At 35.1% G+C, this 26,143-nt stretch overlaps 3 protein-coding genes across 7 annotated transcripts in view; 2 read left to right on the forward strand and 1 right to left on the reverse strand.

Moving 5' to 3' along the window:
• LOC126968736 (calaxin) overlaps positions 1 to 5,964 on the reverse strand; it is a 199,376-nt gene extending 193,412 nt beyond the window's left edge. Inside the window, exons 1-4 of one of the 5 annotated variants that reach the window (XM_050813843.1) lie at positions 5,577 to 5,964; positions 5,114 to 5,165; positions 4,710 to 4,831; positions 3,485 to 3,725 (exon numbers count right to left, since the gene is read on the reverse strand). The gene's annotated coding sequence lies outside the window, so the exon portion shown is untranslated. Of the gene's footprint in view, positions 1 to 2,348; positions 2,585 to 3,484; positions 3,726 to 4,709; positions 5,166 to 5,576 lie in introns of those variants that run through there. The other 4 variants (XR_007730269.1, XR_007730270.1, XM_050813844.1 and 1 more) reach the window with 4 other exon arrangements.
• A 1,699-nt stretch (positions 5,965 to 7,663) lies between these two features.
• Positions 7,664 to 11,324, forward strand: LOC126968723 (arginine kinase). Its single transcript, XM_050813826.1, has 3 exons — positions 7,664 to 7,831; positions 9,613 to 9,791; positions 10,237 to 11,324. The coding sequence occupies exons 2-3, from the start codon at positions 9,626 to 9,628 to the stop codon at positions 11,136 to 11,138; spliced, it is 1,068 nt and encodes a 355-aa protein (XP_050669783.1). The 5' UTR covers positions 7,664 to 7,831; positions 9,613 to 9,625; the 3' UTR covers positions 11,139 to 11,324.
• Positions 11,325 to 15,252: 3,928 nt separating this feature from the next.
• Positions 15,253 to 18,675, forward strand: LOC126968766 (chromatin accessibility complex 16kD protein). The gene is made up of 2 exons (XM_050813880.1): positions 15,253 to 15,608; positions 16,267 to 18,675. Exons 1-2 carry the CDS (start codon positions 15,486 to 15,488, stop codon positions 16,543 to 16,545), a joined length of 402 nt encoding a protein of 133 aa, XP_050669837.1. The 5' UTR covers positions 15,253 to 15,485; the 3' UTR covers positions 16,546 to 18,675.
• The last annotated feature ends 7,468 nt before the right edge of the window (positions 18,676 to 26,143 follow it).

The raw sequence follows: 26,143 nt of genomic DNA on the forward strand, positions 1-26,143 counted from the left end.
CGAGCATTGCACAGTGCTATCACTGTAGAAAAATTCGTTCCGTTATGGACTGCCAGTATACTGCCGCATTACCCTAGGGAAATATATGACGTCATAAATCGCCGCCATATTCTACTGTGAGCACTGGCGTTTTCGAGGTAAGGTGCTCGCAGTACTTTGATTACGTGATCAGACAAAACCACTCGAGTGCCTAGTCTTAATTAAAATATTTTATATTTAACAGTACTCCAACAACAGTTCTTTTTAATGAACTGGAAAACTTTAATACGTTTACATACATTTGAATGCTGTGTGGCTGACAGTATGTACGGGATTGCGTTCCGTTTTAAATAGTAACCAGTATAACTGGCTATAAAGGAACGGCTTCACAGTATACTTAATTGACGTAACACTGTGCAGTGGTCGCAGTACATATCGGAACATACCCATAGTCCATCTCAAGTGTGACGAATGATGAGACAGACCGCCATTATAGATACGTCATAATGACGTCAGGCGCTGCTACAATCTTCAATCACAAGACACGTTTCCATGGCAACGACTGACCGCTGACGTCATAGACCTTAACATAGTAAGCCGCTTCAAGAAGTTTATGATACTTCACGATTCTGTTCATATTGTTAAAGTTAAGGGCAGAGTAATTTTCAATGGGCCATCGGCTTGTTTCGTCAGTATTCCAAAAGGAGTCTAAGTACGTAATCCATTAGCAAGCTCTCAATCGACCTTACTCACAAAATAATGACAGCAATAAATTCCTTATTTACAAACCAATATGGAAATACGGTATACAGTTATCGGGGAGTGCCAGTAATAGTAATATCGAGATACAAGAAGGAATTCAGAACAAAACATTGAGAACCATGTTCAGTATCCCACAGTGCATTTTTTTTATGGAAAAGGAGGACAAATCACCCGGTGTTAAGTGATCACCGCCGCCCACATTCTCTTGCAACACCAGAGGAATCACAGGAGAGTTGCCGGCCTTTAAGGAGGGTGTACGCGCTTTTTTTTGAAGGTACCGCTTCATTCCCAGTCTGTGGTATCATTAAGAAAATCGTTTATGTTATAATAACCTTTCCCACACAAACGTTTCTTAACAATTCTTTTTAATTTCGTAACGCATTTGTTTTGTACATTTTCTGGGATCATATTGTTAAAGCATATAGCGTCGCCCAATAAAAGACTTACTAACTCGACTTAACCGGGTAGTAGGCATAACAATAAGTGAACTTTATACCATAGCAACTTACAATTCAGTAAATCATAGGTACTTATTAGTTATTTATGCAACTGTTGCAATAAGGGATATTAATACACGAATGTGGGTTTATATTTTTAGGGGTGATAATAGTATCACATGAGTGTTTCAATACCTAATTATCGACAGTTGCATACAAGACTTTATCTACACCCAGAATATGAATCCTCTATAAAAGCTTCTGAAACAGTTAGCTTCCTGCTAAGATGAAAAAAGCCAGTCATAGTAACCATTACATCATCCAAACGAGTGTTGTAATGTTTTACTGAATTTCATTACAACACTTGTTTAGATGATGTAATAGTTATTAGGAGATTGGGTGTTTTAATGTTGCCAATAAGCTAACTGTTTTAGAAACTTCAATAGAGTATTTAAAGCATGGGTGTAAATAAAGGTTATTTCTATTACATAATGAATAAGTACGCATGAAATAAGTCTCGATAAAATCAGATTACGAAAGAATCTATAAATAGCCGAGTCCTTCGAACGTTTCGGTCATGAAATTCTCTTGACATTGATATTGAAACTGTATCACGCAATAACGTTACACGGAAGCCTTTATAAGTCGTGACTTCTACCTAAATACCTACTTAGGTAGGTACTTAGTACGAATTGTACTTATACTATTCTGGCTGAACTGTTATATATATTGTAAGGCGTATTCTATGTAAGATAATAATAAAAAAAACATGTAATATGATTAACCACTACTTAGTGCATGTATTAATCATAGACTAATATTTTGACGTGTGAATTATTGATCGAAAATTAGTGAAAATTAAGAGTTCTTTTTCGATATTAAAGTCAAAATTAGGTCAAAAAATAAATATTTCAAATTAAAAAAATAACAGTGTATTTTCGATATGAATAGGTAAATTTCACCAAACTTTTTGGATTTTTTTTAAATAAACCAAAAACATAGTTATTTGAATTTTTCACATAAATTTTGAGGTTATGTGAAAAAAACGTGAAAGCAAAAGTTGTAAAACTTTATATTAAGTACCTACAACTTTGTTACGTAAAGTTTTTCCATGGGACATATAAAGATTAAGGACAGGTTAAGATATTTTCCATAGGTTATTGAACTATAAATAATTTAGTACCTTTAATTTACCTCCTTTATGACAATTTTGTTCTTTCTACAAACGTAAAATAGCACCACATTTTTTTGGTGCTGGTTCTAGATAACATAAGTAGACAGACAGACATGGACATAATATATGATGCTACAAATCTTCTTTGATGTAAAATCTGCAGCCGCCGCGACTGGGAGTTGGCCACGTTGCGATGTTTGCTTTGGCAGCTTCAGAGAGCTCCCGAAAAACCCTGTATCCAAAAATAGATTTCGGTTTTGTCTTGTAGTGACATTGACACAGGTCAAGCTAATATAAAACATATAGTTATCGAGTGGCCACAATATATTTACAGTGCTTTCTTACAAAAATAATCATTTGGTGTAGTGGTTCCTACGGATGAAGAACAACAAAAGTGGACTTCCCAATGACATCATAGTCCGTGTACTTGAGAGAAGATTAAGATAGTTGTCATACAGGTCGCGATAAGATTAACAGACCAAATCTCTAAATACGTTTGTGACCGATACATCGGAATTGTACCAGTAATTGACATTGGACACTCTTATATATCTTCACATGAACAACCAACGAAACTTTCATACAAATGTGAAATATAGAATAAAAAAATTAAATAATAAATAGCAGTTAAAAAAAACTAAAAACACGCTTTTAATAGAAAACCGAACTAAAAAATAGATAAGAAATTTAAAATTAACTTCAATTCCTGCCATATACATAGATGAAAATTATATAAAATAACAAAAATCTTACAATTTGCAAATTGAAAGATTTCATATTTTTATCAAATTAATATATTGTATGTCATCGGTCCTAGATAAATCTACGAAGTTTGGACAAAATCTGTCTGTTTAAAGTGGGCTAAAATCAAGCTCATATGAGTCGGTTACAAACAAACATACAAACAGGTAAATAAAATCGCCTTTCTCATCGTGTTATCCGATGCGAACAATAATTACAAGAATTTGAAGTACTTATAAATTATTGTGAATTTATAGCTACCACGATCAAATTACATTCATTCATCGCCTGTTTTGATTACTAATGTTAAAGCTTAGATATTACAATTGTCTTTATTCGGGACGGCAAATAGTTCAAATTAGTATTTGAGTTGGGTAGTCCCAATACTTACATTTTCGTCATCATGTCAGCCGGAAGACGTCTACTGCTGGACAACTCCCTCAAAGATCGCCATGACGATGGGTCCCGCGCTGCCCTCATCCATCCTACTCCGGGGATCTTGACCAGATCGTCGGTCCATCTTGTGGGAGGCTTACCAACACTACGCCATCCGGTAGGTGGTCGCCATTCGCGAGTCGCCAACTCACTAAATGGCGACCTTACTACACACTACATTGTAAATTGTAAGACAACTGTAACAAAACTTACCAAAATAATAAAAAAACAGTAATTTACCCAAAAATTAACAGTGGGAGGCTCCTTCGCACCGAATGCCGGTTAGATTTTTTGTACCACTAGGGTGCCTATTTCTGCCGTGAAGCAGAAATGTGTAAGTATTACTGTGTTTCGGTGTGAAGGGCGCCGAAGCTAGTGAAATTACTGGGCAAATGAGACTTTACATCATATGTCTCAAGTGACGAGCGCAGTTGTAGTGCCGTTCAGAAGTTTTGGGTTTTTCAATAATCCTGAGCAGCGCTGCATTATAATGGGCAGGGCGTATCAATAACCATCAGCTGAACGTCCTGCTCGTCTCGTCCCTTAATTTCATAAAAAAATCCGTAATGATTTCGTAACGAGGAAACGGTATGAATACCTAAGTAACGTAAAGCTTGAATTAACAATATAGTTTGGTAACAGTAAGTATACAATTACATTTCCAGCTAGCTTCAGTAGGTAGGCATCAAAATACCTACTCGATTGTCTATTTTTATGAAAAGGGAGAACAAACGAGCTTACATACCGTTTCGATCATGTTACCTACCGGTTTTTTATCTTAATGAGGATTTTAATATACCAACTAAATTTTTATCACATTTTGAGTAATAGGTATTTACACTTATTTCGCAAAACAATAAACCCTTCCATAGATACATTCTTCACGTCTTGTTTTCGTAAAATCATTGAGATAGGTTAGTAGGTACCTATGTAAGTACTTACGCTTTGTGATAAGAGCTTCCCACATAAGATACACAATAATTTCTAATTATAGAATACGCAATAATATTCCAATTATAATCTTATAGGTAGGGTACAGATTACTGACGCGTGACGTTTGCTAATAAAATTAAAGAACATAATCTTTAAACTTCTTATACCTAATACCTACTTATGTACCTATATTTTATGTAAATTTAATACGTAAATTCATTAATCAATAGACACAGTACTTTACTTACACTATCATTTATTTACATGCGCAACCAATCCTGCGGGTCAGAGTGCCCCCGACCCCGGTGCAAGTACAATCACCACTCCTGTGTAAAATAAGTAGTGGACCGCTTCCTATAACTGTCTGAGGCTGTGTGAAAAAAGATGCAATACTAAGAAGATGACCTAATACTAATAAATAGAAACGTTAATGACGTGAGTATGTAGGTACCTGTATAAGAATAGTGTCAAAGATCAATTATGAGATAATGGAAATTAAAGAACTGTCCTCAATCACTATAAAAAGGAAGTTACAAAATCTCCGTCCATTAAAATAACTCCACTCTCTGCCTCTCAACACTATAAGAAATATCTGGATTCAGGACGTAATCCTAGTATTAAATTAAATCATTCTCGACTCGTGGTCACATACCTAAGTGAGTAATATTTTGTCCTCCTCGTCACAGCACGGGTTTTATTACACCCTGTAATTAATATTAATGATGTATCAATTTATATTTTTAGCATCCCGACATTCTCGATAGTTTAGATAAAGAATGAGTATGGGCAAAATATTGGCACCCACGACTTTTAGTCCGTTCCGAAGTCTAACTTGACGCTTTCGACCATTCCGTCCACAAATCCCTTGTGAGTGGATATTCACATATCCACTCACATACTAAATAACGACACTTATAAATTCTCGTGTTCATTTTGCTTTTGCTTTGCGCCACAAACTGTTACAGAAATAAAAGTAGCATTTTTTTGCTCCAGACAATATATTTTTAAAACAAATCATTATCACATCTCAGAGCTACCAATCGTTTCATGTTTGAGGCGATTGCTGAAAGTAAGAAAGAAAGAAAGTAAAATCTGTATGTATTGTGAATAGGTACCTAGTTTTTGACATATAATAAGTGATTTTAACTCCGACTTTATTTCAATTTGAAACAACTATCTTCCGACCAATCTTTTAAAATCACATTTATAATATATTGATGATATATTTTCGCGTCTTTCCTGTCTCTGGGCTCTCGCATGTTTAATTTGAGTGGACGCCGCGGCCGCGCTCTGTGTATATACCGTTATATACACAAGGTCGCGAGCCTCTGTCACTGCCAAGGTCTGGCGAACTTTCATATGACTTCTGTACGTAATTGAAGCTCGTATTTTAGTAGTCTTAGTACCTACGAAAACAACATTGAAATTATTGCTGTCGCGTCCGTCCCTCGGTGATTAACCATGATTCTTGAAGGAACCTCGAAATATCGGTAACGCATGGTTCCGTACAATAGTACAAGACATGTCACTGAGGATATACTTTTCGAAACACTTTTTTAAACGAAACGTTTTCTTTATTATTATCTCGGTTTTTTATTTTTATAGCAGCTGTAATACCTACTTAACAAATAATAAACCGATATGACGAATGTACACTAAAGCCAAAAAAAAGTAAATCGGGGCTTACCTTAGGGTAAGCCCCGATTTTCTTGCTGCGTTCTTAAAATAGGAATGAAGTAGGTATAGATCTACCCCTCGCCAAACTTCTAATTCACTCCGACGTTGCAGCGAATAGCTGCGCAGTACCTAACTCAAAATAAGGTCTAAGAGCTGGGGCCTAGCTACTCAAAAGGCCCGTATGCGGGATGTACTTCCGCTAGGTGTGCGTGGCAACTTCAAAGCGAACTAAATGTTTTGAGAGTCTTTGAGAAGCCACCAACTATACCGTTTTCCAACGTTATTTATGTAGGATGCCTACTAAAATCCACTTACCCTGATACCTACTATATTTGTAATTTCTATCATCGATAAAGAAAAGTATGATGCAAATGGAAACAGAAAGGGAAGACAGAATCTATGCAGAATTGCGTCAAATTCACGGACGTTATATATCCTACCCGGTAATGAACTGTATAAAATATGAATGTAATAATCAGATCTTGCCATATAAAATGCAGCAAGGATATTATAATTTTCCAACTGCTTAAAACATTTAGTACCTACCTATTGTAATGTCTCCATTGGCCTTAATGCAATCCTTTAACGTTAAGGCCAGTTTTAAAATCGTGATTGAAACATGACATGAGAAAACCCTGTAGCATGCCATACTCTCTTAAATTTAACTTAAATATATATACTTAAATATAAATATAATATATTTGCGGACAAAGATCGGAAGTAGATTACAGCCAGTCTTCACCGTTCGTTGTTACGAAACTTAGCCCTCTTTATAATTATCGTATCATAATACCTACATATGTGTCATTCTTTCGACAAATTTAAAAAAAAATATGGCTCAGATACCCTGTTTTTTATTAGTCAGTAATCTTTATTTATCCTTTGTGAAATGAGATTTACCCACCTAACAACAATTAATGTTACTTAATTGTCGATTCAGAAATGCAGATAGGTATAATCCCGTAACATGAGACCGCACTCAGCAGTGTGTCTTTTCAAACGCGATTATGCTTATATTCTGTATGGCTTCAGCTCCCACATTAAACGCTTTTAAAGTTCAAGGTTAGCAGGTCAATAGCTTTTAAAACAAAACATGAATGAATATTACATCATTTATTAGAATTTCCTTGGAAAATTCAAAAAATACCAAACATATTTATTAAGTATTTACATAATGAGATTAAATAGACCCATGCAGCCATTCAGTACTTATAGATAAATCCTGTTGACATATCACAAATTTTTATGTTTTTTTTCTAACCAGCCTAAAATATTGACTCTAGCAAAAAGTAACAACACTAGTGATGTCTGGACATTATTGTCATGATTACCGGTAAATTGTAGAAAAAAACGTAGCTTGAGATTACTTGTCGCATTAAATAGGTATAATACCTGTATAGTGCCATGCCCACATATATAACATATAAAATACAGGTAATGATGATAAAAAATGTTACCTAGCTATTCTTACGTTTTTTGTGGAAAGCTACGATATATCAATCGAAGTACCATCGAATGGTCGCTTGTGCATCTCATCATCTCAGCAAGGCCAAGGTTAGAACCGGCCAAGCTGTTGTGCGGGCTGCGGGAGGAAATAGGCTTAAAACGCTTCGCGCATTGCCGTATTATCCGACCGCCGTCGACCGACCATTCTGCACCTCGCAGTCGACTCTGACGGTTGTACTAGTGCAAGGTAAGCAGTGATCTTTTATATTATATCCCACTTACTATCATGTCACTTTAAGCTCAAAGATTCCGGTATCATTTTATATATTGATAATTTAAACCGTTTAAATGGGCAACGATAATTTTGAGTGTAGGTACTCATTGCGATAAGATGATTTCGTGCTTCCAATAGTTAGTGCTGCATTCAAGTATACTGCACCTGTGTAACAAGTTACTACGTACAGAATCCATTCAGAAGTTTCCCTCCAAAAAGTTTTGAAGTTATTCCCGAAGGGCGGGAAGCGCGAACCGCGTGCGTGCGTGAAAGGAATCGATCGGATCACCCCTCGCCCTCACCGTTCCCTACACTGACAGTCATTTGGACAAAATATCATTCCATCTTCACATTTAGTATCCTGCGTTAATTTTATTTATTTGCAGTAGATTTTAGTGATTTAGTGCATGCAGTAGGTGATAGTTTTGTCCTTTTAATTTGTGAGAATGGGTGGTTGTGCAACTAAGGAAAATAAAGAAAACAAACCGGCAGATGAAGCCGACGGGTGCGTATTTAATAACCGGCATGCATTTTTGCACGAATCAAATGCGTGTTTACAAAGTTTTAAGGCCCTTCTTATTAGATCCGGTCAAACCTTATTTTCATTTATTAGGTAGAAAACAAAATTTTATTTATTTATAAATATGATATTGGTGGTAAATTGATCAGTATGTTCCTATAAATAGTTTAGTAGTGAAAACTAAATTCTATTTACAGTTATAGATCGGTATCTCTATTTATTGAAATTATTATTATTTGAAGTCAATACGTGATTACATAGTAGTAGTTAGCAATTGTATTTGGTGAAGTACTTGTGAACCTATGGATAACTTTTACTGGACATAGGTAAATAACGTCCACATGATTGTATCAATTTCGCGAAACAATAACGTCGTTGAAATGTGATGATGTCTTAAGTCGAGCTGTGTTCTCAAATGATATGAGTGTAATAGTAATATGAAACATGCGATGATATTATTGCCTGTAAGGTATGAGTGGGAGGCTACCGGCTGCGCTCAACCAAGCAGTACCGATGCGCAGTTAGCCGACATTTACGTACGACATGCGCGCGGACAAAGCGACTTCTTACTAAATTACGTAATTCTACTGTGATACAAGTTTATCTTGGGTGTGTTCGAGGAACCTCTTCCATTCCTTCGATTCCGTGTGTGTGTGTGACTTAAATCCTAAATCACCTACCTAGATATTAGACCCTGCTAGCTGTAGAACCGATTCATCATCATGAATAATTATAAATTTAAAGTCACTATTCCTATCGTCGTTTGTGGTAGTGCTGTTCTTGCATATTACCTCATTAGACGGTGTGTATTCAATTTAAAAACATTTTCCATTTAAAATAGTATTTGATCTGTAAGGTATTTTTTCATTCAAATCGATAAAAAAATCGGTTTATTGTTTTTACCATAAAGAATTTACATAATTCCTTAGCGCACATCCCTAGGCGTCTTTTTCAGTTTTATTTTTGACGTTATTTTAGATTTAGCTTTCGAGTTTCGACTTAAAACAAATATTTTCTCTGGAAATTATCAGCAGCATTTGTCGCTCTAATTTTTAAGCCCTCGAGAGTGTATATGTTTTGTTTTATAAGTATTTACCGTACTTATTTATTAATAAAATGTGTACCAGAGCAACATGCGCAGCATTAAAAGCGTTAGAGATTTATTTAAATTCAACACTTGATTATCCTTTAGCATTGGCCGTTGACTAATTTATGTACTTAATTTACATTACAGTAAAGCCGCAGCAATGGTGGACGCCGCAACCATGGAGAAATTAGAGGCTGGCTTCAGCAAACTCCAAGCTTCTGACTCAAAGTCGCTGCTGAAGAAATACCTTACTAAGGAAGTTTTCGATGCTCTAAAGAACAAGAAGACGTCATTCGGTTCTACTCTGCTGGATTGCATTCAGTCAGGTTCGTAACTTTGAGGATATATTTTGTATCAAAAAAGTGCTATCTATATGGAAGTAGCTTGTTTTTTAGTCACACTTAGCACTTAAAAAATAGGTATCCAATCTGCATTACTTAAATGAGTTATGTGAGCATATAAATATTATAAGTACCACAAAATACAAATAATCTTTTATGAGTTTTTTTATAATATTATTTTTAATGCTTACTTATTCAATATCTATACATACCTACAATATATGATTTTCTTATTATCAGTTTTAATTTCTGCATATTGATAAACTTAATCAGATAAAATATTTGATTACATACTGCCGAGGAAATTCTGAAGTGGATAAATAACTTATAGAGAAATAAGTTAAAACAATATGGCAATTTAAAAAAAAAATATGATAAATTAAATTGTTGACTGATGGATAACTATTATAAATATTTGTTTGTTTAACAGGTGTTGAAAACTTGGATTCTGGTGTTGGAATCTATGCCCCAGATGCTGAGGCATACTCAGTCTTTGCTGATCTCTTTGATCCCATCATTGAGGACTACCACACAGGTTTTACAAAGAATGACAAGCACCCACCCAAGAACTGGGGTGATGCAGAAACCATGGGAAACCTTGACCCCACTGGTGAATACATTGTTTCAACCCGTGTCCGCTGTGGACGTTCCATGGAAGGCTACCCTTTCAACCCCTGTCTAACAGAGGCTCAATATAAAGAAATGGAAGACAAAGTCTCTTCTACACTATCAGGACTAGAAGGTGAACTCAAGGGTACATTCTATCCTCTCACTGGAATGTCAAAGGAAGTTCAACAAAAGCTCATTGACGACCACTTCCTCTTCAAGGAAGGTGACCGTTTCCTCCAAGCTGCCAATGCCTGCCGTTTCTGGCCCAGTGGGCGTGGTATCTACCACAATGAGAACAAGACCTTCTTGGTTTGGTGCAATGAGGAGGACCATCTCCGCATCATCTCTATGCAAATGGGTGGTGATTTGAAGCAAGTTTACAAGAGGCTGGTAACAGCTGTCAACGATATTGAAAAGAGGATTCCCTTCTCGCACCATGACCGCCTTGGTTTCCTGACTTTCTGCCCAACAAACTTGGGTACAACTGTCCGTGCATCAGTGCACATCAAGCTGCCCAAGCTTGCCGCTGACAAGGCAAAGCTGGAAGAAGTAGCATCCAAGTACCACTTGCAAGTCCGTGGTACTCGAGGTGAGCACACTGAAGCTGAAGGTGGTGTGTATGACATTTCCAACAAGAGGCGTATGGGTTTGACTGAGTATGACGCTGTCAAGGAGATGTACGATGGCATTGCTGAACTTATCAAAATTGAGAAGTCCCTGTAAGCTACAAACTGCAATCAGTATTTTTTGTATTTATCATTTTAACATAAGTTGGTTGCTACGCTACACTAGTCAGTGAGACTCCAGGAGAGCTCCAGGCATGCAGGCAGTCCTATAATATACTGTTCTCGTAAAAGTATTTTCTATAAGGAAATGGAAAATAAAGACAGCTAGCATTAAGTCCAATAATGTCTTTTATTTATTCAATAATATATTAAGTGGTAATCATGGAGTTCATTTAATGGATCATGTAGACCTCTGGGAGCCTCCTTTGCAACGGCTGGATTATGGGTACCACAACGGCGCCTATTTCTGCCGTGAAGCAGTAATGTGTTAGCATTACTGTTTCGGTCTGAAGGGTGTCGTAGCTAGTGAAATTACTGGGCAAATGAGACTTTGCATCTTATGTCTCAAGGTGACGAGTGCAGTTGTAGTGCCGCTCAGATTTTTTTGGGTTTTTCAAGAATCCTGAACGGCACTGCATTGTAATGGGCAGGGCGTATCCATTACCATCAGCTGTACGTCTTGCTCGTCTCGTCGTAATTTTCATAAAAAAAAATGTAAATCCCTTCACATCAATGAAATTTCAGTGTCAGGCTGGGTCTGACTTGCATATTTAGTGCATTTATCTTAGATAACCGTGCGGCGTGTGAAAAATTAGAAATGATAGAGCTCTGAAAGCAGGTAAGTATTGCCTGTGTATTCACCAGGTTCGATTTTTAGGGCACTTGTTAGCTATTTATGCAGACCAATCTCAAGTGAGAATATGTGTACCTACCGCACATTAGAGTTACAAAAACATTCGTAGTGTTCAATTACACTAAATAAATCTATTTTAGGTTGAATAAAGCCAGTAAAATACATCTATCAAATGAATACAAGAAGTTACACGAAATTAATTTTATTGGTAGTAGATTGATACCTGGTATACCTAGTAATTGAGTAGGGTTTTTTGTACAAAGTAATAATTTTGAAGGTACCCACTGAAAACTTCCCTTCTCAGTTAAACAATTTCCTCTGTTTCCATCGGTTATGACGTCATACTATGTTATTGTTTGCTACACATTTGTTTCATTTTTTTTTTGGATTTATGGCCTGACATTTGTTTCAATATTCATAAGCAAAAGGATGTATCTAAACTAGTATCAAATAGGTTTATAATTTGAGTAGGTACTAGTTGAATGCTATACTATACTTCTATATAACCACTACCAAAGAATATGTAATAGTGTCCCACTTGTGTTCATTATCTATAACTGTAAAGGTCATCTTGAAACAATTGCTCAGTTTTTTTTACCGACTTCAACAAAGGAGCAGGTTCTCAGTTCGTCGGTATATTTTTTTATGTTTGTTACCTCGGTACTTTCGACTGAGAGAACCGATTTTCATAACTCTTTCTTATTTGAATCCTGGTGCTTCCCTTATTTTTATGATACTTCACTTATTTTTAAAGTGAAGCGACGTGCGAATATTGATGACGAGGTAAGCAATGCACTCTCAAAGATAGTGCGTTGGTTTGAGACGAATAATCTGCACTTAAACAGTAAAAAAACAAAGTGTTTACGGTTCATTACACCAAACACAGCGGAAGTACAAACCAACGTACTTATAAATGACCAGAGATTGGAACTTGTGGACACTACGGTCTTCTATCGGTATCACGTTAGATAAAAAGCTTCAGTGGGGTCCACATATTACCCATCTAGCAGATAGACTCAGCTCTGCGACATATGCAGTTAGAAAGATTAGAGAGTACACGAATGTTGCGACCGCTAGATTAGTGTACTTTAGTTATTTTCACAGCATCATGACGTACGGTATATTACTATGGGGTCATGCTGCTGACATTGATATAGTGTTTGCACTGCAAAAGAGAGCTGTTCGTGCTATATATCAGCTTGGTTATAGACAGTCTCTCAAAGAAAAATTTAAAGAAATAAATATTATGACTGTTCATTGTCAGTAAATTTATGAAAATTTAATATATGTTCACAAAAATCGTCACCTTTTTGTTCTTAATAGTGATTTTCATTATTATAACACTAGAAATAAGGGATTGCTTGTAACTAATTCTAGTAGGCTTCATAAGATACATAATAGCTTTAAGGGTAAATGTATACACTTCTACAATAAAGTCCCAGCCACTGTTCAGGCATTATCTATAAATAAATTTAAATGTTTTATAAAAAAATGGCTCTGTCGTAAATCCTACTACTCCACTGCTGAATATCTAAATTATCGGACAGCCTGGGACTAGATTGTGATTATTTTATAGCGATAGAAATGACTGTACAATATTGTATATTTTTATTGAAAAGAGCGCAAAAAAAGAGAATGCTGGGAGAGTTTCTTGCGCCGCATCTTCTCTCTCAGAGCGCCATTTGTTTCCGAAGCGGTAGTAGTATCTAGTAGTATAAGAAATGACATCAAAATGAATTCTAAAGGAATCAATTTTGAGAAAATAAATGCCTTTTATGCCTTTTCCCGTGTGGTCCCGTTTCAGTTTGGTCCAAATCTGGCAATGACATCCATGAGAAAACCATAAAAGTCCTAAATTTGCTATTTGTATATGCGCGACAAATTTACGAATAACTCAATATCGTGCTAACCAATTTCGATGATTCTTTTTTTATTGGAAAGGATATACTTCAAAGATATTTGGAGAGAGTTTAGTTAGGTTCTCATAATGGGATCAATGAGAAAGTAACGGAACTCTTCCATTCTAAGGAGCAAATTAACGATACTTGGCCGAATCTTTTTTATGCTATCCGGATATTTGAGTCACCTATCGTAACGTCGTTATGGTCAAGTAATTGTCGTAGATGATCAATGGAACTCCATAATGACTTACAATAAGGGTGGAATCTGTGGCAGAATTTCTAATGGTTGGCGATCGCAGTGGAGTTGGTGGTTCTCAGAAGGATGCTGCTGCCCATCCTACATTCTTTGAAACCCTTAGTCGCTTCTTACGACACCCACGGGAGGAGATGGGGTGGTGCTATTCTGGTGGAATACACGCACAATACGTAAAGCAATACCAAAGAATATATAATAGTACAAGTACAGAAGCCTCACTCCGCAAAATCAATTGAAGATAAATAATTAAGGTGTAATTCAGATCGCACAGCGCTACCAACATACATTTTGTTCACCTAGAAGTTTTACCTCCTCTGACGATGTTAGGGTTGCCATCAGTACCTACCAAGATAAGGTCATCTCATAAAAATAACTTAGTTTTTTCTATAAAATAAATAGGTACGTAAACGCAATTTTCAATCAATACTCTGACGTTGTCAAACCTACATTAGTTGAAGATAGTAATGTATGTGTTGAAAGACCACGACATATTCAACATACCTACAACTTTTTTCCTTTGAAAAGTAGGAAATACTTAAATAGGTAAGTAGTAGGTTGAAAAGAACTACGATGCCAGCTAGACTTGCACACGCCCTCAGGTATTAAATTAACAATAACAAAAAGCTTTTTTTTATTTTGATCATCAATGATGATCCATAGGCTTATGAATGAATTTCGTTTTACAGTTTACTTTCAACCATATTTTAGCTAGTCCTCATTTCACTGCTGTTATATTTATAAAAGGTAATTTGAAAGCTATCGTACTAATAAGCACTGGTAAAAACATATTTTACTATAGGTATGTACATAATATCTGGATGTAGATATCTCCAAAGACATTACAACAGGGCAACGGAATTTAGGTAGGTACTATAAAGTCAGTAAATTAAGTTGGTAGGTGGAGTCCTCTTACGCGGACACCTGAGCCAGATATGGGCGTTATCTATGAATATATTCATGTGAGTTCAGGTGATAGGTCATCTAGTGAAATACCCTTTTAGAATTCACATCGAATGACTTGTATTAATTATTATTAACACAAACGATTTTGACAATAATATATTTTGTGATTCCTCTAGACAATAATCTACATTGGTCCAGTTTACAGACATTCTAAGTTTTTTTTCACCCGGCAACAGTCTATAGACCATCTATACGGCCTAATCCTTCATGTAATCTAAGTTTTACTTCAAGAACATAACAAGTCTGTGGTTAACCAATCAAATCATCAAATGTCAAACCGCGTAATTTTGACAATAAACAAAAAAAATTGTAGATGTAGATTGTGTTGTTGTTACTTAATTTTTATTGTATAACACATTTGATTTCAGTTTTGCTCTAAGTAAATAAAATAATAATAAATTATTGTGTTATGCTTTGGTGCATTCAATTTGGAATTATTGCTAAATTAACTTTTTTAATTTACAAGTTGTAATTTGTAAATAAGTTGCAATCACGTGTAATCGTCATTTTCAAAAAAAAAAAAAACAAAACATGTCGAATAAACCTGAAAAAGATTTACATTTACCGCTCTCTAGGGTTAAAACAATAATGAAAAGTTCTCCGGAAGTTGACGCAGTTGGTCCGGAGCCTCTATATTTAGTAACTAAATGTACAGTAAGTAATAAAGTAATTTCTCTTTCAAACTAAAATATGTACTTGCGTGTTTAGTAGTATACAGGTACTTTAGTAGAAAATGAATGTAGGTAGTGTAGTTCACACTTCTGGGTTTTATAACTTATTTGAAAATTGTTTAAAATAGTTATTCTTCAATATTCTTCCAACACTAAGTCTTCTCATATTAACTGTTTCAACTGTAAAACTATAATATGTGATTCCATTCGATACAAGTCAATTTTCAAGCTCAAGGGTCTTAAAAGAAACCCCCTAATTTTATCAAAGTTTTGCTTCAATAATAGTATAATAAACTTATGTGTCAATTATTTAAACTTTGTTGAAATCAATGTCTCTGAGCATAGGAAGACAAAACATTTTACAATTATAGGCTTTGAATTACTACAATGTAAAAAGGTTACACATTTTATTAACTATTGACAATATAGTACCTACTCTTAGTTGTTCTGTTCAACAGAGAAATATTAAGTTATTTATCGAAGATGAAGTATTTGAAGTAAGAAATTAAGATTATTAATGATAGTAAAATGTATTGAATCATGGTAAATGGTATTACTAACTCAAAATCAAATTGTATTCCATGGGTTTCTTTTGTTATGGTCACACATTTCATGATTTCACATAAATTGTCTGTTTGCAGGAGCTGTTTGTAATGGATTTAGCAAGAAGATCATTTATTAACAGCCACAATAGTCTAGATTACAAACACATAGCAGATGTGGTACAAGAAGATGACACACTAGACTTCTTGAGGGAGATTATACCAAGAAAAATAACTGTTAGAGAGTATAAGGAACTGATGGCTCGAAAATCTACTAAGGCTAACCCTGATGACTCCAGTGAAACATCCAGTGATGAGGAGAGTGAAGAAAACTCTGACAGTAATCAAGAAGACAACCAAGAAGAACAGGAATCGTAATAAATATGTTTGTTAAAGACATGAACTATAATTGCCCCTACAGCTTTTTATATACTACATTTAAGATAATAGTTTCTGTGTAAAGCGAATCACACACTATGCAGAAACAGTAGGATATCTGTATCTGTGCATAAATCTTTCAATATTACTCTATATTACTTGTTTGAATTAACACACAGTGCAGATAATTTATATTTTATGGTAAAGTATCTGTGGGCACCGACATAATATATAGAAAGATGGTGAGATTATTATCTGCATATACAAATATATCTGCAGATAACAACTTTTACCTGCATGTAAATACAGGATATGTGTAGGGGCAGGTTGTACAGTGAGACTTCGGTAAAACCCCAACTTATTGTAAAACTCTGTACAAAACAATCCTTACTAAAAGCAAGGCTATTCAGTCGAAAGGATTTCAAGTGTATGTATCATGTTGTACACAAATAAAATTTGAAAAACAAAATTTTATGAATGATGTGGGATTCGAACCCACTACCTCTGGGGTTCCGTGCCGGTGCTCTAATATACTGAGCTAACCATTCGAGTACCGCCTCGTTATAAAATTCTGTTTGCTTTGTTCAACTCTCAGGTTGTGGCTTCATCTACAGGATCTACTTTACAGTTGACAACCTGCTCAACCCCAATATTTCCATATTAGGAAAATTTACTTGAGATGTCGCTCTTGTAAATCTAAATAATATGTTATGTTTTTAAAGTGATAACCCTCACCTCTAGGATTAATACACAAATAACATTTGAAAAACAAAATTTTATGAACGATGTGGGATTCGAACCCACAACCTATGGCGTTCCATGCCGGTGCTCTAACCGACTGAGCTAACCGTTCGAGTACCGCCTCGTTATAAAATTCTGTTTGCTTTGTTCAACTCTCAAGTTGTGTAGGTAGATTTGTGTATTAATCCTAGAAGTGAGGGTTATCACTTTAAAAACATAATATATTGTTTAGCATGTTGTATATTATCATATCTGTTTAGTGTGTGATTCGCCTAAGAGAAGTGTTAATCACAAACCAACAGCAAGTGTATCTGCCCTTCTGTGCTATAAAAGTATGTGTATATATATGAATTATTGTTCAAAATTTTGTAAAACTGTCTAATTTTTTTTATACATACCTATGCAACATTCATTCAGAATTTGTTGTCTTATTATATAAATAATAAGTATTGTATATGGCAATCAACATATTTTTTCCATCTTACAATCCACTCAAGCACTCAGCAATATGTTTCGCCATCTAACACTAGAGAATGCTGTAACAAATTCCTATATTTAGCACTAATAGCTTTGCAATAATTGTTATCTTTATCTCAAACAGTAAACTAATAATTTCACTATTTAACATTGCAGTTAAGAAACTATTCTACAATTAGCCTACATTTTCGATAATGAGAACATAATAACTAAAAATGACCTTGAACCTGTAACCAAATTACATCAATTTTGCATGCAACTGTTATCTATTTTTCTAATATGTAATAACAATAATTGTTGTTCTCGTTATGATCAAGATGTACAACTGAGTGAATAATGCGGACCTCAGCATAATTGAGACGCATATGTGATAGCTTCCACTTGTACTTTCAGTTAATCATGGTTAAATACAGTCACTTAACAATGGGTGGATTCCCTATGCCATACTTGTTGATTCGCGAATATATTCCATAGTTTCAGAAGATGTAGTAAACTCCTTTGATAGGTTAATGAGTTTTGAGAGTTGATTGGTTAGGTTTTTAATGAAGTTAATACTTAATAATGTTTTTGACTATCTCATATTTATTTAATTAGTTATGTTTTAAATAATTGAGTATTTGTATGCAATGCAATTATTTTGTAAATTATTTTAATACCACAATAAATATACAAGCAGTTGTGGTTGTATGTAATTCTGTTCAGTGAAAGGAATTAAATGATAATTCTTTGAAATTGTTTGGAAAAAATCATGCATGCAAATTGTATTCATTATTTTGATATTATTTAACTTTTCCTCAACGAAATGTTATGTAGTGAATGATTAAATGTATGTACACTTATAATTAAGTTATCTAAAATTATGAGGCATTGAATTGATAATTAAATAAATGATTCTTTCTTGATTTTACAAAATTGTGATGTTCTCAACTTAGAATTTGATAAAGGATTGGTCTCCGCTGCCCTCCAATTAGAGATAGCACATACTTAAGAACAATAGCTTTTTTATTACAGCAACTATTAGATGCTTGTGTGTGTGGCGTCTTGACACTCAATGACATCTTTCAAATTTTATACAAAATACTGATGATATGTGATGCCAATGTCTTTCTTATTTTTGGAGTATTATTTTTACAAAGTTTTACCACACAACCCGGCATTTTAGTTTCAATAATAAGCATTGTTTAACAGAATATGTGGCATGTCAACGTCACACATTGTTCAAGACTGGCTGACGTAAGCAAAATGTCTCTTTATAAACATTTTACGTATTATTGGTTTATGCTTAGTTATAACTTTATGCCAATTTTATTTGTAATGCCGTAAGATTATAACTAGTTCTTTACTATTTACTGTCATAGGTAATACTAATTTTTCCTAAATTCGATCGTGAATTCTGAATTCAACGCACCTATAGCTCCTGCCATATTATAATAGCAAAAGTGTATTCGCGCGGAAAATGTCATTATGCTTCATAGTAAATATTACGGTTTGTTTTTAAAAACGAATTTAAGCCCGAGATGAAGTCTAGTCTCATAAGAATCATGAGATTGTCAAGACTAACTGCCGTAAGTGTGTCATACATACTAACGGAGATACAGCAAGATAGAAAAGGTAAGCGAATCTTTTTTTTTCATGATAATAAGGGACGAGACTAGCAGGACGTTCAGCTGATGGTAATTGATCCGCCATGCCCATTACAATGCAGTACCGCTCAGGATTCTCAAAAAACCCAAAAATTCTGAGCGGCACTACAATTGCGCTCGTCACCTTGAGACATAAGATGTTAAGCCTCAATTGCCCAGTCATTTCACTAGCTACGCCGCCCTTCAGACCGAAACACAGTAATGCTGTAATTAGTAATGTAGTAATTACTGCTTCACGTCAGAAATAGGCGCCGTTGTGGTACTCATGATCTAGCCGGCTTCCTGTGCAAAGAAGCCTACCACTGGTATTGTTACTATAATAACCCATTATGATTGAGAAGTCGTAAAAAGTTAGCTGCGCTTGGCATTTGCTCCTAAGTATTATAACATACATACATAAGTATTCATCCCTACTGTGTGGTACTATGAATAACCACTACCTAACGCAGACATTGACACATTAACGGCCGTTCCCAATATACTATCTACAGATAGAGATAAATTACTACCTTCTACTGTCAGTAATTAGCTGTCAATAATCTGATGCTGTCCCAATATACCCAATAAGTCATTCTTATCGCCTTATATTGGGACGCGTGAATTGCAATTTCCATACAAACTTTATATCGCTGCTAAGCTATACGTCGTCCCATTGACAGACAGCGTGCACGGATAAGGTGAGTTACCGTCGATAAGTTTATTGGGACAGAAAAGTCAACGATAGTTACGATTTTTATCTCAAGTTAGAGATTGACTGAATATTGGGAACGGCCGTAAGGCCAAGAATAGGGAGAAAACACGCAACCATTGTCTTTTAACGTCCGTTCCCAATAATCAGTCTATCTCCGGTTGTGGCCTTCTTGAGATAAACCGTAACTATCGTTGACTATTCTATCCCAATAAACTTATCGACGGTTACTCATCGTATCCGTACACGCTGTCTGTAAAATGAAGGACGTATAGCTTACCAGCGATAGCGGATTTTATGAAAATTGCAATTCACGCGTCCCAATATAAGGCGATAAGAGTGACTTATCGGGTATATTGGGACAGCTTCAGATTACTGACAGTAGAAGGTAGTAATTTATCTCTATCTGTAGATAGTACATATATTGGGAACGACCGTAAGACAACTTTTATAGTGAAAATATAGCATTTGGAGCTATGAATACTACTTCATCCTGTTACACTTACTCTTAAGTTTTATTTACAGATTACCAATGCTTGCCTTTGGTAATAGTTAAAACCTATTTTTAACGACCAGTTTTATTTATTGTTAAACACGTTGTTTTTTTGTATGACGCATTTGTTTAGTACGAAACTTAAAAGAGTTATTCTTATAGCTTGTACTTTTATTGTGTGGTTATATTTATTGGCATTAGTAATCAATAACAAGTATCATTGTAAGCACATAACTGGAAGATGAAAAAAGGAAAGTAAAGAAGTATTTGCTCGCAAAATATGATCAGGCGTTACATTTTTTATGCCTTGCAAATCAACCAGTTGCCAGAGTCCAGACATCATTTAAACAGTGCTTGCCGTACTTCACTCGTGTGATATAATTATCTCTCACCTAACTGTATCAGCCAGTGTTATATTGATTCTGTTTTGGTATAAAAATAATAATAATGGGAAATAAGACTGGACAGAAACCAAGAAAAACATTGAAGTTATCCAGAAAACGTAAATCTATTCAATAAAAAGACGACCCCATCAAATGCGTGATAGGGTTCAGTAATTAATATAGTAATTATGTACTTACACGTAAGTAAGTACATAGCTACCTATGTGTATTAACATAATAATTATTGTAATTGACATTATGATTTATAATTATTTTAAAACCAACAACATCAATATATTCGGCTACCTGCCTGCCGGTACCTGCTCAGTAGGTACACATTATGGTATTTTTTTTTGACATAACAACCGTTACTTTATTTAATTACACAGCCCCTGAGTAATATTAGCCCAGGGCTCCACAAAACCACAGTCCGTCTCTGGTCATTGTTAAAACAATAATTGGCCTAAATGTTTGTCATGAAATAAATCAGATTATGACCAATCTGATAATAGAGAATTACAAAGCGAGCTAAAGTTAGAAAGGTACAATGGTCTCTTGCCTAAGCTAAACTAAGTACCTACTGATGACAATCCTAAACTAAAACTACCCAATTTAAGTAATTCTAAATATCGCCCGACACGCAAAACTGCTTTGCTTCTTGCACTCTAATTAATGTTTAATATTATATGGGACTATAAACCGCAGAGTAATTTTAGGAAATGCGACATATTAGATAAACAGTAATCAATAACATAAAATCTGCCCGACGACATAAAAATTTATATACAGTAAATCTTATTAGTTTGATTAGAATTATAATCCGCAAAATTATTTTTTTACCCAATTCACAAAGTCCACCAGAGGGGTTGGCAAACATTACGAAATTTAATTTGTTACTGATGACGCAGAGCTGCTAAAATGTTCGGGAGTCGGGACTGAGACTCTTTGTCTGTTATCAATGGATCTATCGCTTAGCATTGCTTAGAGACGTAGCTGTATAACTCTCTGATCATTGAAGTATTAAAATTATTTATGTGAGTATCTATTGATTTATAATACTTGGATATTCGTTATTAGAATAGTAGGTAGTAGGTACCTATCTACTTGTACATTTAAGAATTTTTATATTATGTGAGTGAAGCGTGGTTGGGTAATTAATTAGTTTAGTATACTCCTCGCCAAACTTCTATTTGCGTTTTCCGCATTCGCCCCTACGACACGCCATTTTTGTTACCGTCACAACAATTCGCTGCAACGTCGGGCCGAACTAGACTTGTAGTCAGTGGTATAACCACAAACTTATATTAGTAACGCAACTAACAATTACTAAAATAAATTATAAATGTAATTAAATAAACAATACATAGGAATAAACATTTAACAAGCCGTTAGCAGGGTGACAGTCAAGGTTGTAGTGGGGTCAATGTCGTCCTGAGGTTAATATCGTCACTATTGCTAAGGTTTCGGATTAGTAGGTAAACCACACTGTTCAATAATCTATTATTATACTCAAACTAAAATAATTTTATTTTGAATTGGATAAGAACTAATAATAATGGTATAACAACTACCCTGCCTTTAAATAGTCACAACGATGTACATATTATAAGCTGGCTAACCCGGCAGACATTGTTCTATTCATAATAAAAAAAACTTTTGCAAATGGAATTTCGTAAAATCGGTTCTTACCTGACCTCAACTCGGTTATAGGAATATTCTTACCAAATCTCAAGTCTCTACGACGTTATGGTTCCAGAGTTATTGTGATGAGTCAATCATCTTCATCATTTCAGCCGGAAAACGTCCACGGCTGGACAAAGGTCTCCCCATGATCACCATTCGAGGACCTTACTGCCCCAACGTGATGACTAAATATATGTATATGAAAATCTTTTATATGTATATACTAGTCAAAACAAAATAAGGGCCATTTTTTTTGACCTCGTTAGCGATAATTTATTTCTTATGCAATCTTAAGTAGCTGATTATTTATCGTGGTGGTACCTTATTTATTTATAAACATTTTTTGAGTATTCGATTTACTTAAAGTGGGTAGTTTTTGATAATTTATTGGTACCTTATCTCTACCCAATTTAAAGACGATTTTTAACGATGGTTGCGTTGCAGCTTGGTTTTCCCCGGCAAGCGGTCCAGAATGCTTGGAATCGTTTTCAAGAGACTGGGAGACCAGGAGACGGGGATCTGGCACAGTTCGAGCAACTACCGTATAGGAGAACCGCTACGTGTGCTTGACTGCGCGCAGAGAACGCTGCATCACAGCCCGCTCCTTACAAAACCGTTTGCGGCAGGCGACCGATACACGCATTTGTGATCAAAGCATTAGAAATCGTTTACACACGGACCAGCAGTTCTCCAGGAGACATTAACACCAGAGAAATCGTTGAATGAACTTGTACAATGTAAGTACTTACATAATATGAATTCTAAAACAGAAAACCGTGGTGATAGTCAACAGTTCTACATTACAATAGTGAGGATACATTTTTCTATGACAATAAGGGACGCGACGAGCAGGACGTTCAGCTGATGTTAATTGATACGCCCGGCCCACTACAATGCAGTGCCAGGATTCTTGAAAGACCCAAAAATTCTTAGCGGCACTAGAATTGTGCTCGTTACCTTAAGATAAGATAAAACATAATATAAGATGTTAAGTCTCTTTTGCCCAGTAATTTCACTAGCTACGGCGCACTTCAAACTGAAACACAGTAATGCTTATACATTACTGCTTCACACTAGAAGCCTCTCACTCGTAAATGACCTTAGTCACCTCTTACGACACCTTTGGGCCTGAGACTGCCCTATTATTTTTATGGTCCAGGGAAGCGCAGAGCGAATTGAAAGGCAACAGTTAATATGTTAATTTCTTTTCTGTATAACTTATTTAAAAATAGCAGCAGCAGGGCAACTTAGAGACCTTCAAGAAAAATGCATACTGCAACCTTAAGGGGAAGAGTAAGCAGAAAACACGTAAACATGGTGTTTTTAGACAAGTTTTGTGGTGATAGTATAGCAATTCGAGCTATGAACACTACTTAATCCTGTTACACTGCCGAGCCTTTTTGAACTAGCACTTTTCTTTGAAGTTAAACAAGTTTTTTGGTATGGCGTGACGCATTTTTTTGGTACTTTTCTCAGAAAAGTTATTCTTATAGCTTGTACTTTTTTGTATAGGTTCATTTATTCAGATAAGTAGTGAATAACGAGGATTGTAAGCATATAAACTGTTTTCCACCCAAGAATTTTGAAAATATTGGCTTTGTTACATAGATGGCGGGCTGACAGCCGTGAACTCATATCGCAAGGCCGGCAACGCATCTCCTGACACCTGTTTTTGCGGATGTCCATAGGCGGTTGCCTCACCACTCCCACCCCGTGAGCCTCTTTCCCGTTCCCCTCCTCTAATATATAAATAAAACAACAGCCCTCTTGCCAGTGACTCCGGACGTTGTTAGCGAAGTTAAACATAAGATTGGCGACCTAAATCCCAATACATATTACACACAGCCGTCTGTCAATAGAGAATATATTTTGGTAATAAAAGTAAATAATATCTACATAAACCAATCTGCGTAGTGCTGGTTATTGCTTAGAACAAACATAACATAATATTCGCCGGAGAGGTCAAGTCAATATTCACGAAACAATAGACAAATAACTCGTAGGCTTGTATTGCTTAAAATAAATATTTTAAGAAAAATGTGTAGCATACTGATGTTTAACAGAATACTAGCTTTTACCCGCGTTCGTGTGCTAATGCACATTTAGTTAGTTAGTTACTTTGGGCATCATTGTTTATTTTTTAATATACTCACTTTGCAAATTATACACATACATACTACTGTGGTTAATACAATTTTAAAAGCTACTAACTACAGAACTCTCATCCCCTTTCTCATCCCCACACAGGTCAAAATTTTGAAAACGCTTGAACAAATATTTGTTTATTTCGTATCAAGTGCCTAAATACAAAGTTTTATGATGTTATCTTACTGACGAACTTTCTTACAAACTTCCACCCCTATTTTAACCCTGCGAAGCCTTTTAATCTCGATAAAAGTTCGCCTGTGTCCTTTCCCAAGCTCTTGTCTATCTCTGTACTAAATTAAATCAAAAACGGTTCAGTGGCTTAGGCGTGGAAGCGTAACAAACTAACTCACATTCGCATTTATAATATTAGTATGGATGGCATGCAATGTTATAGGAAATATTAAGTTTTTAGTAGGAAACATATTTCATTAGATATTATCACAACACAATAAGTAACGCCAGATTTATTCACTTATTAGCCAATTCTCATATTCATCAGATTACGAATTACCCTAGGATATATTAATTACTATTTCAAAATTCGGTAGGTACATTGGTTATATCTAAGTTTCAAACTGGGGATTTATTCACAGGACAGATTACTATAACTATAGGGAATTTATAATATTATTTAAGATAGATCTCCGAATCAAAGAAAATAAAGGAAAAAAAATGAAATTCCAATACAAAGTTTGTAAAATAACAACCAAATTTAAGTAAGTCGTGGAATTTGTGGCAATCATATTTATTCATACACCGAAATACTTCTCAACTGACTTACAATAATATATATTTTAACTAGCTGACCCGACAGACGTTGTTCTGTAGATAATAAAAATAATACAGTTATATAGGAATTTGCAAATAATATTTCAAAACATCAATAATTGTTTCGTAAAAAGTGCTCCCTGTTGTTATAATGAAATTGTTTCACAGCGGAACTGTCAAACCGTGCGCCACTAAATTCTCTCATAGAAAATATGTCCATACAAAACAAATATTGAAAATAAAAATAATTATGGATCCCAAATCGAAATAAAAACTATCCTATCTCTCAAGTTGGACCAAACTGCACTCCATGAAGTAATCCCCATTAAAATCCGTTCATTAGTTAAGGAGTCCATCGCGGACAAACAACGTGTCACGTAATTTATATATATTAAGATTATATTTGAAACAAGGTAACTAAAAAGTAAATTAATTATTTTCTATTTGTCAATATTCTCAGTAATTCTCAATAATTTGTCAGTTAGTCTATTACTCTAATCTATTAAAAAGCGTCGGTGTCGCAATGGATTGAACCGTTCACTCTAACCACGGAGCCCCTGGTTCGATCCTCATC

Source organism: Leptidea sinapis, chromosome 16, assembly GCF_905404315.1.
Source record: "Leptidea sinapis chromosome 16, ilLepSina1.1, whole genome shotgun sequence".
NCBI lineage: Eukaryota > Metazoa > Arthropoda > Insecta > Lepidoptera > Pieridae > Leptidea > Leptidea sinapis.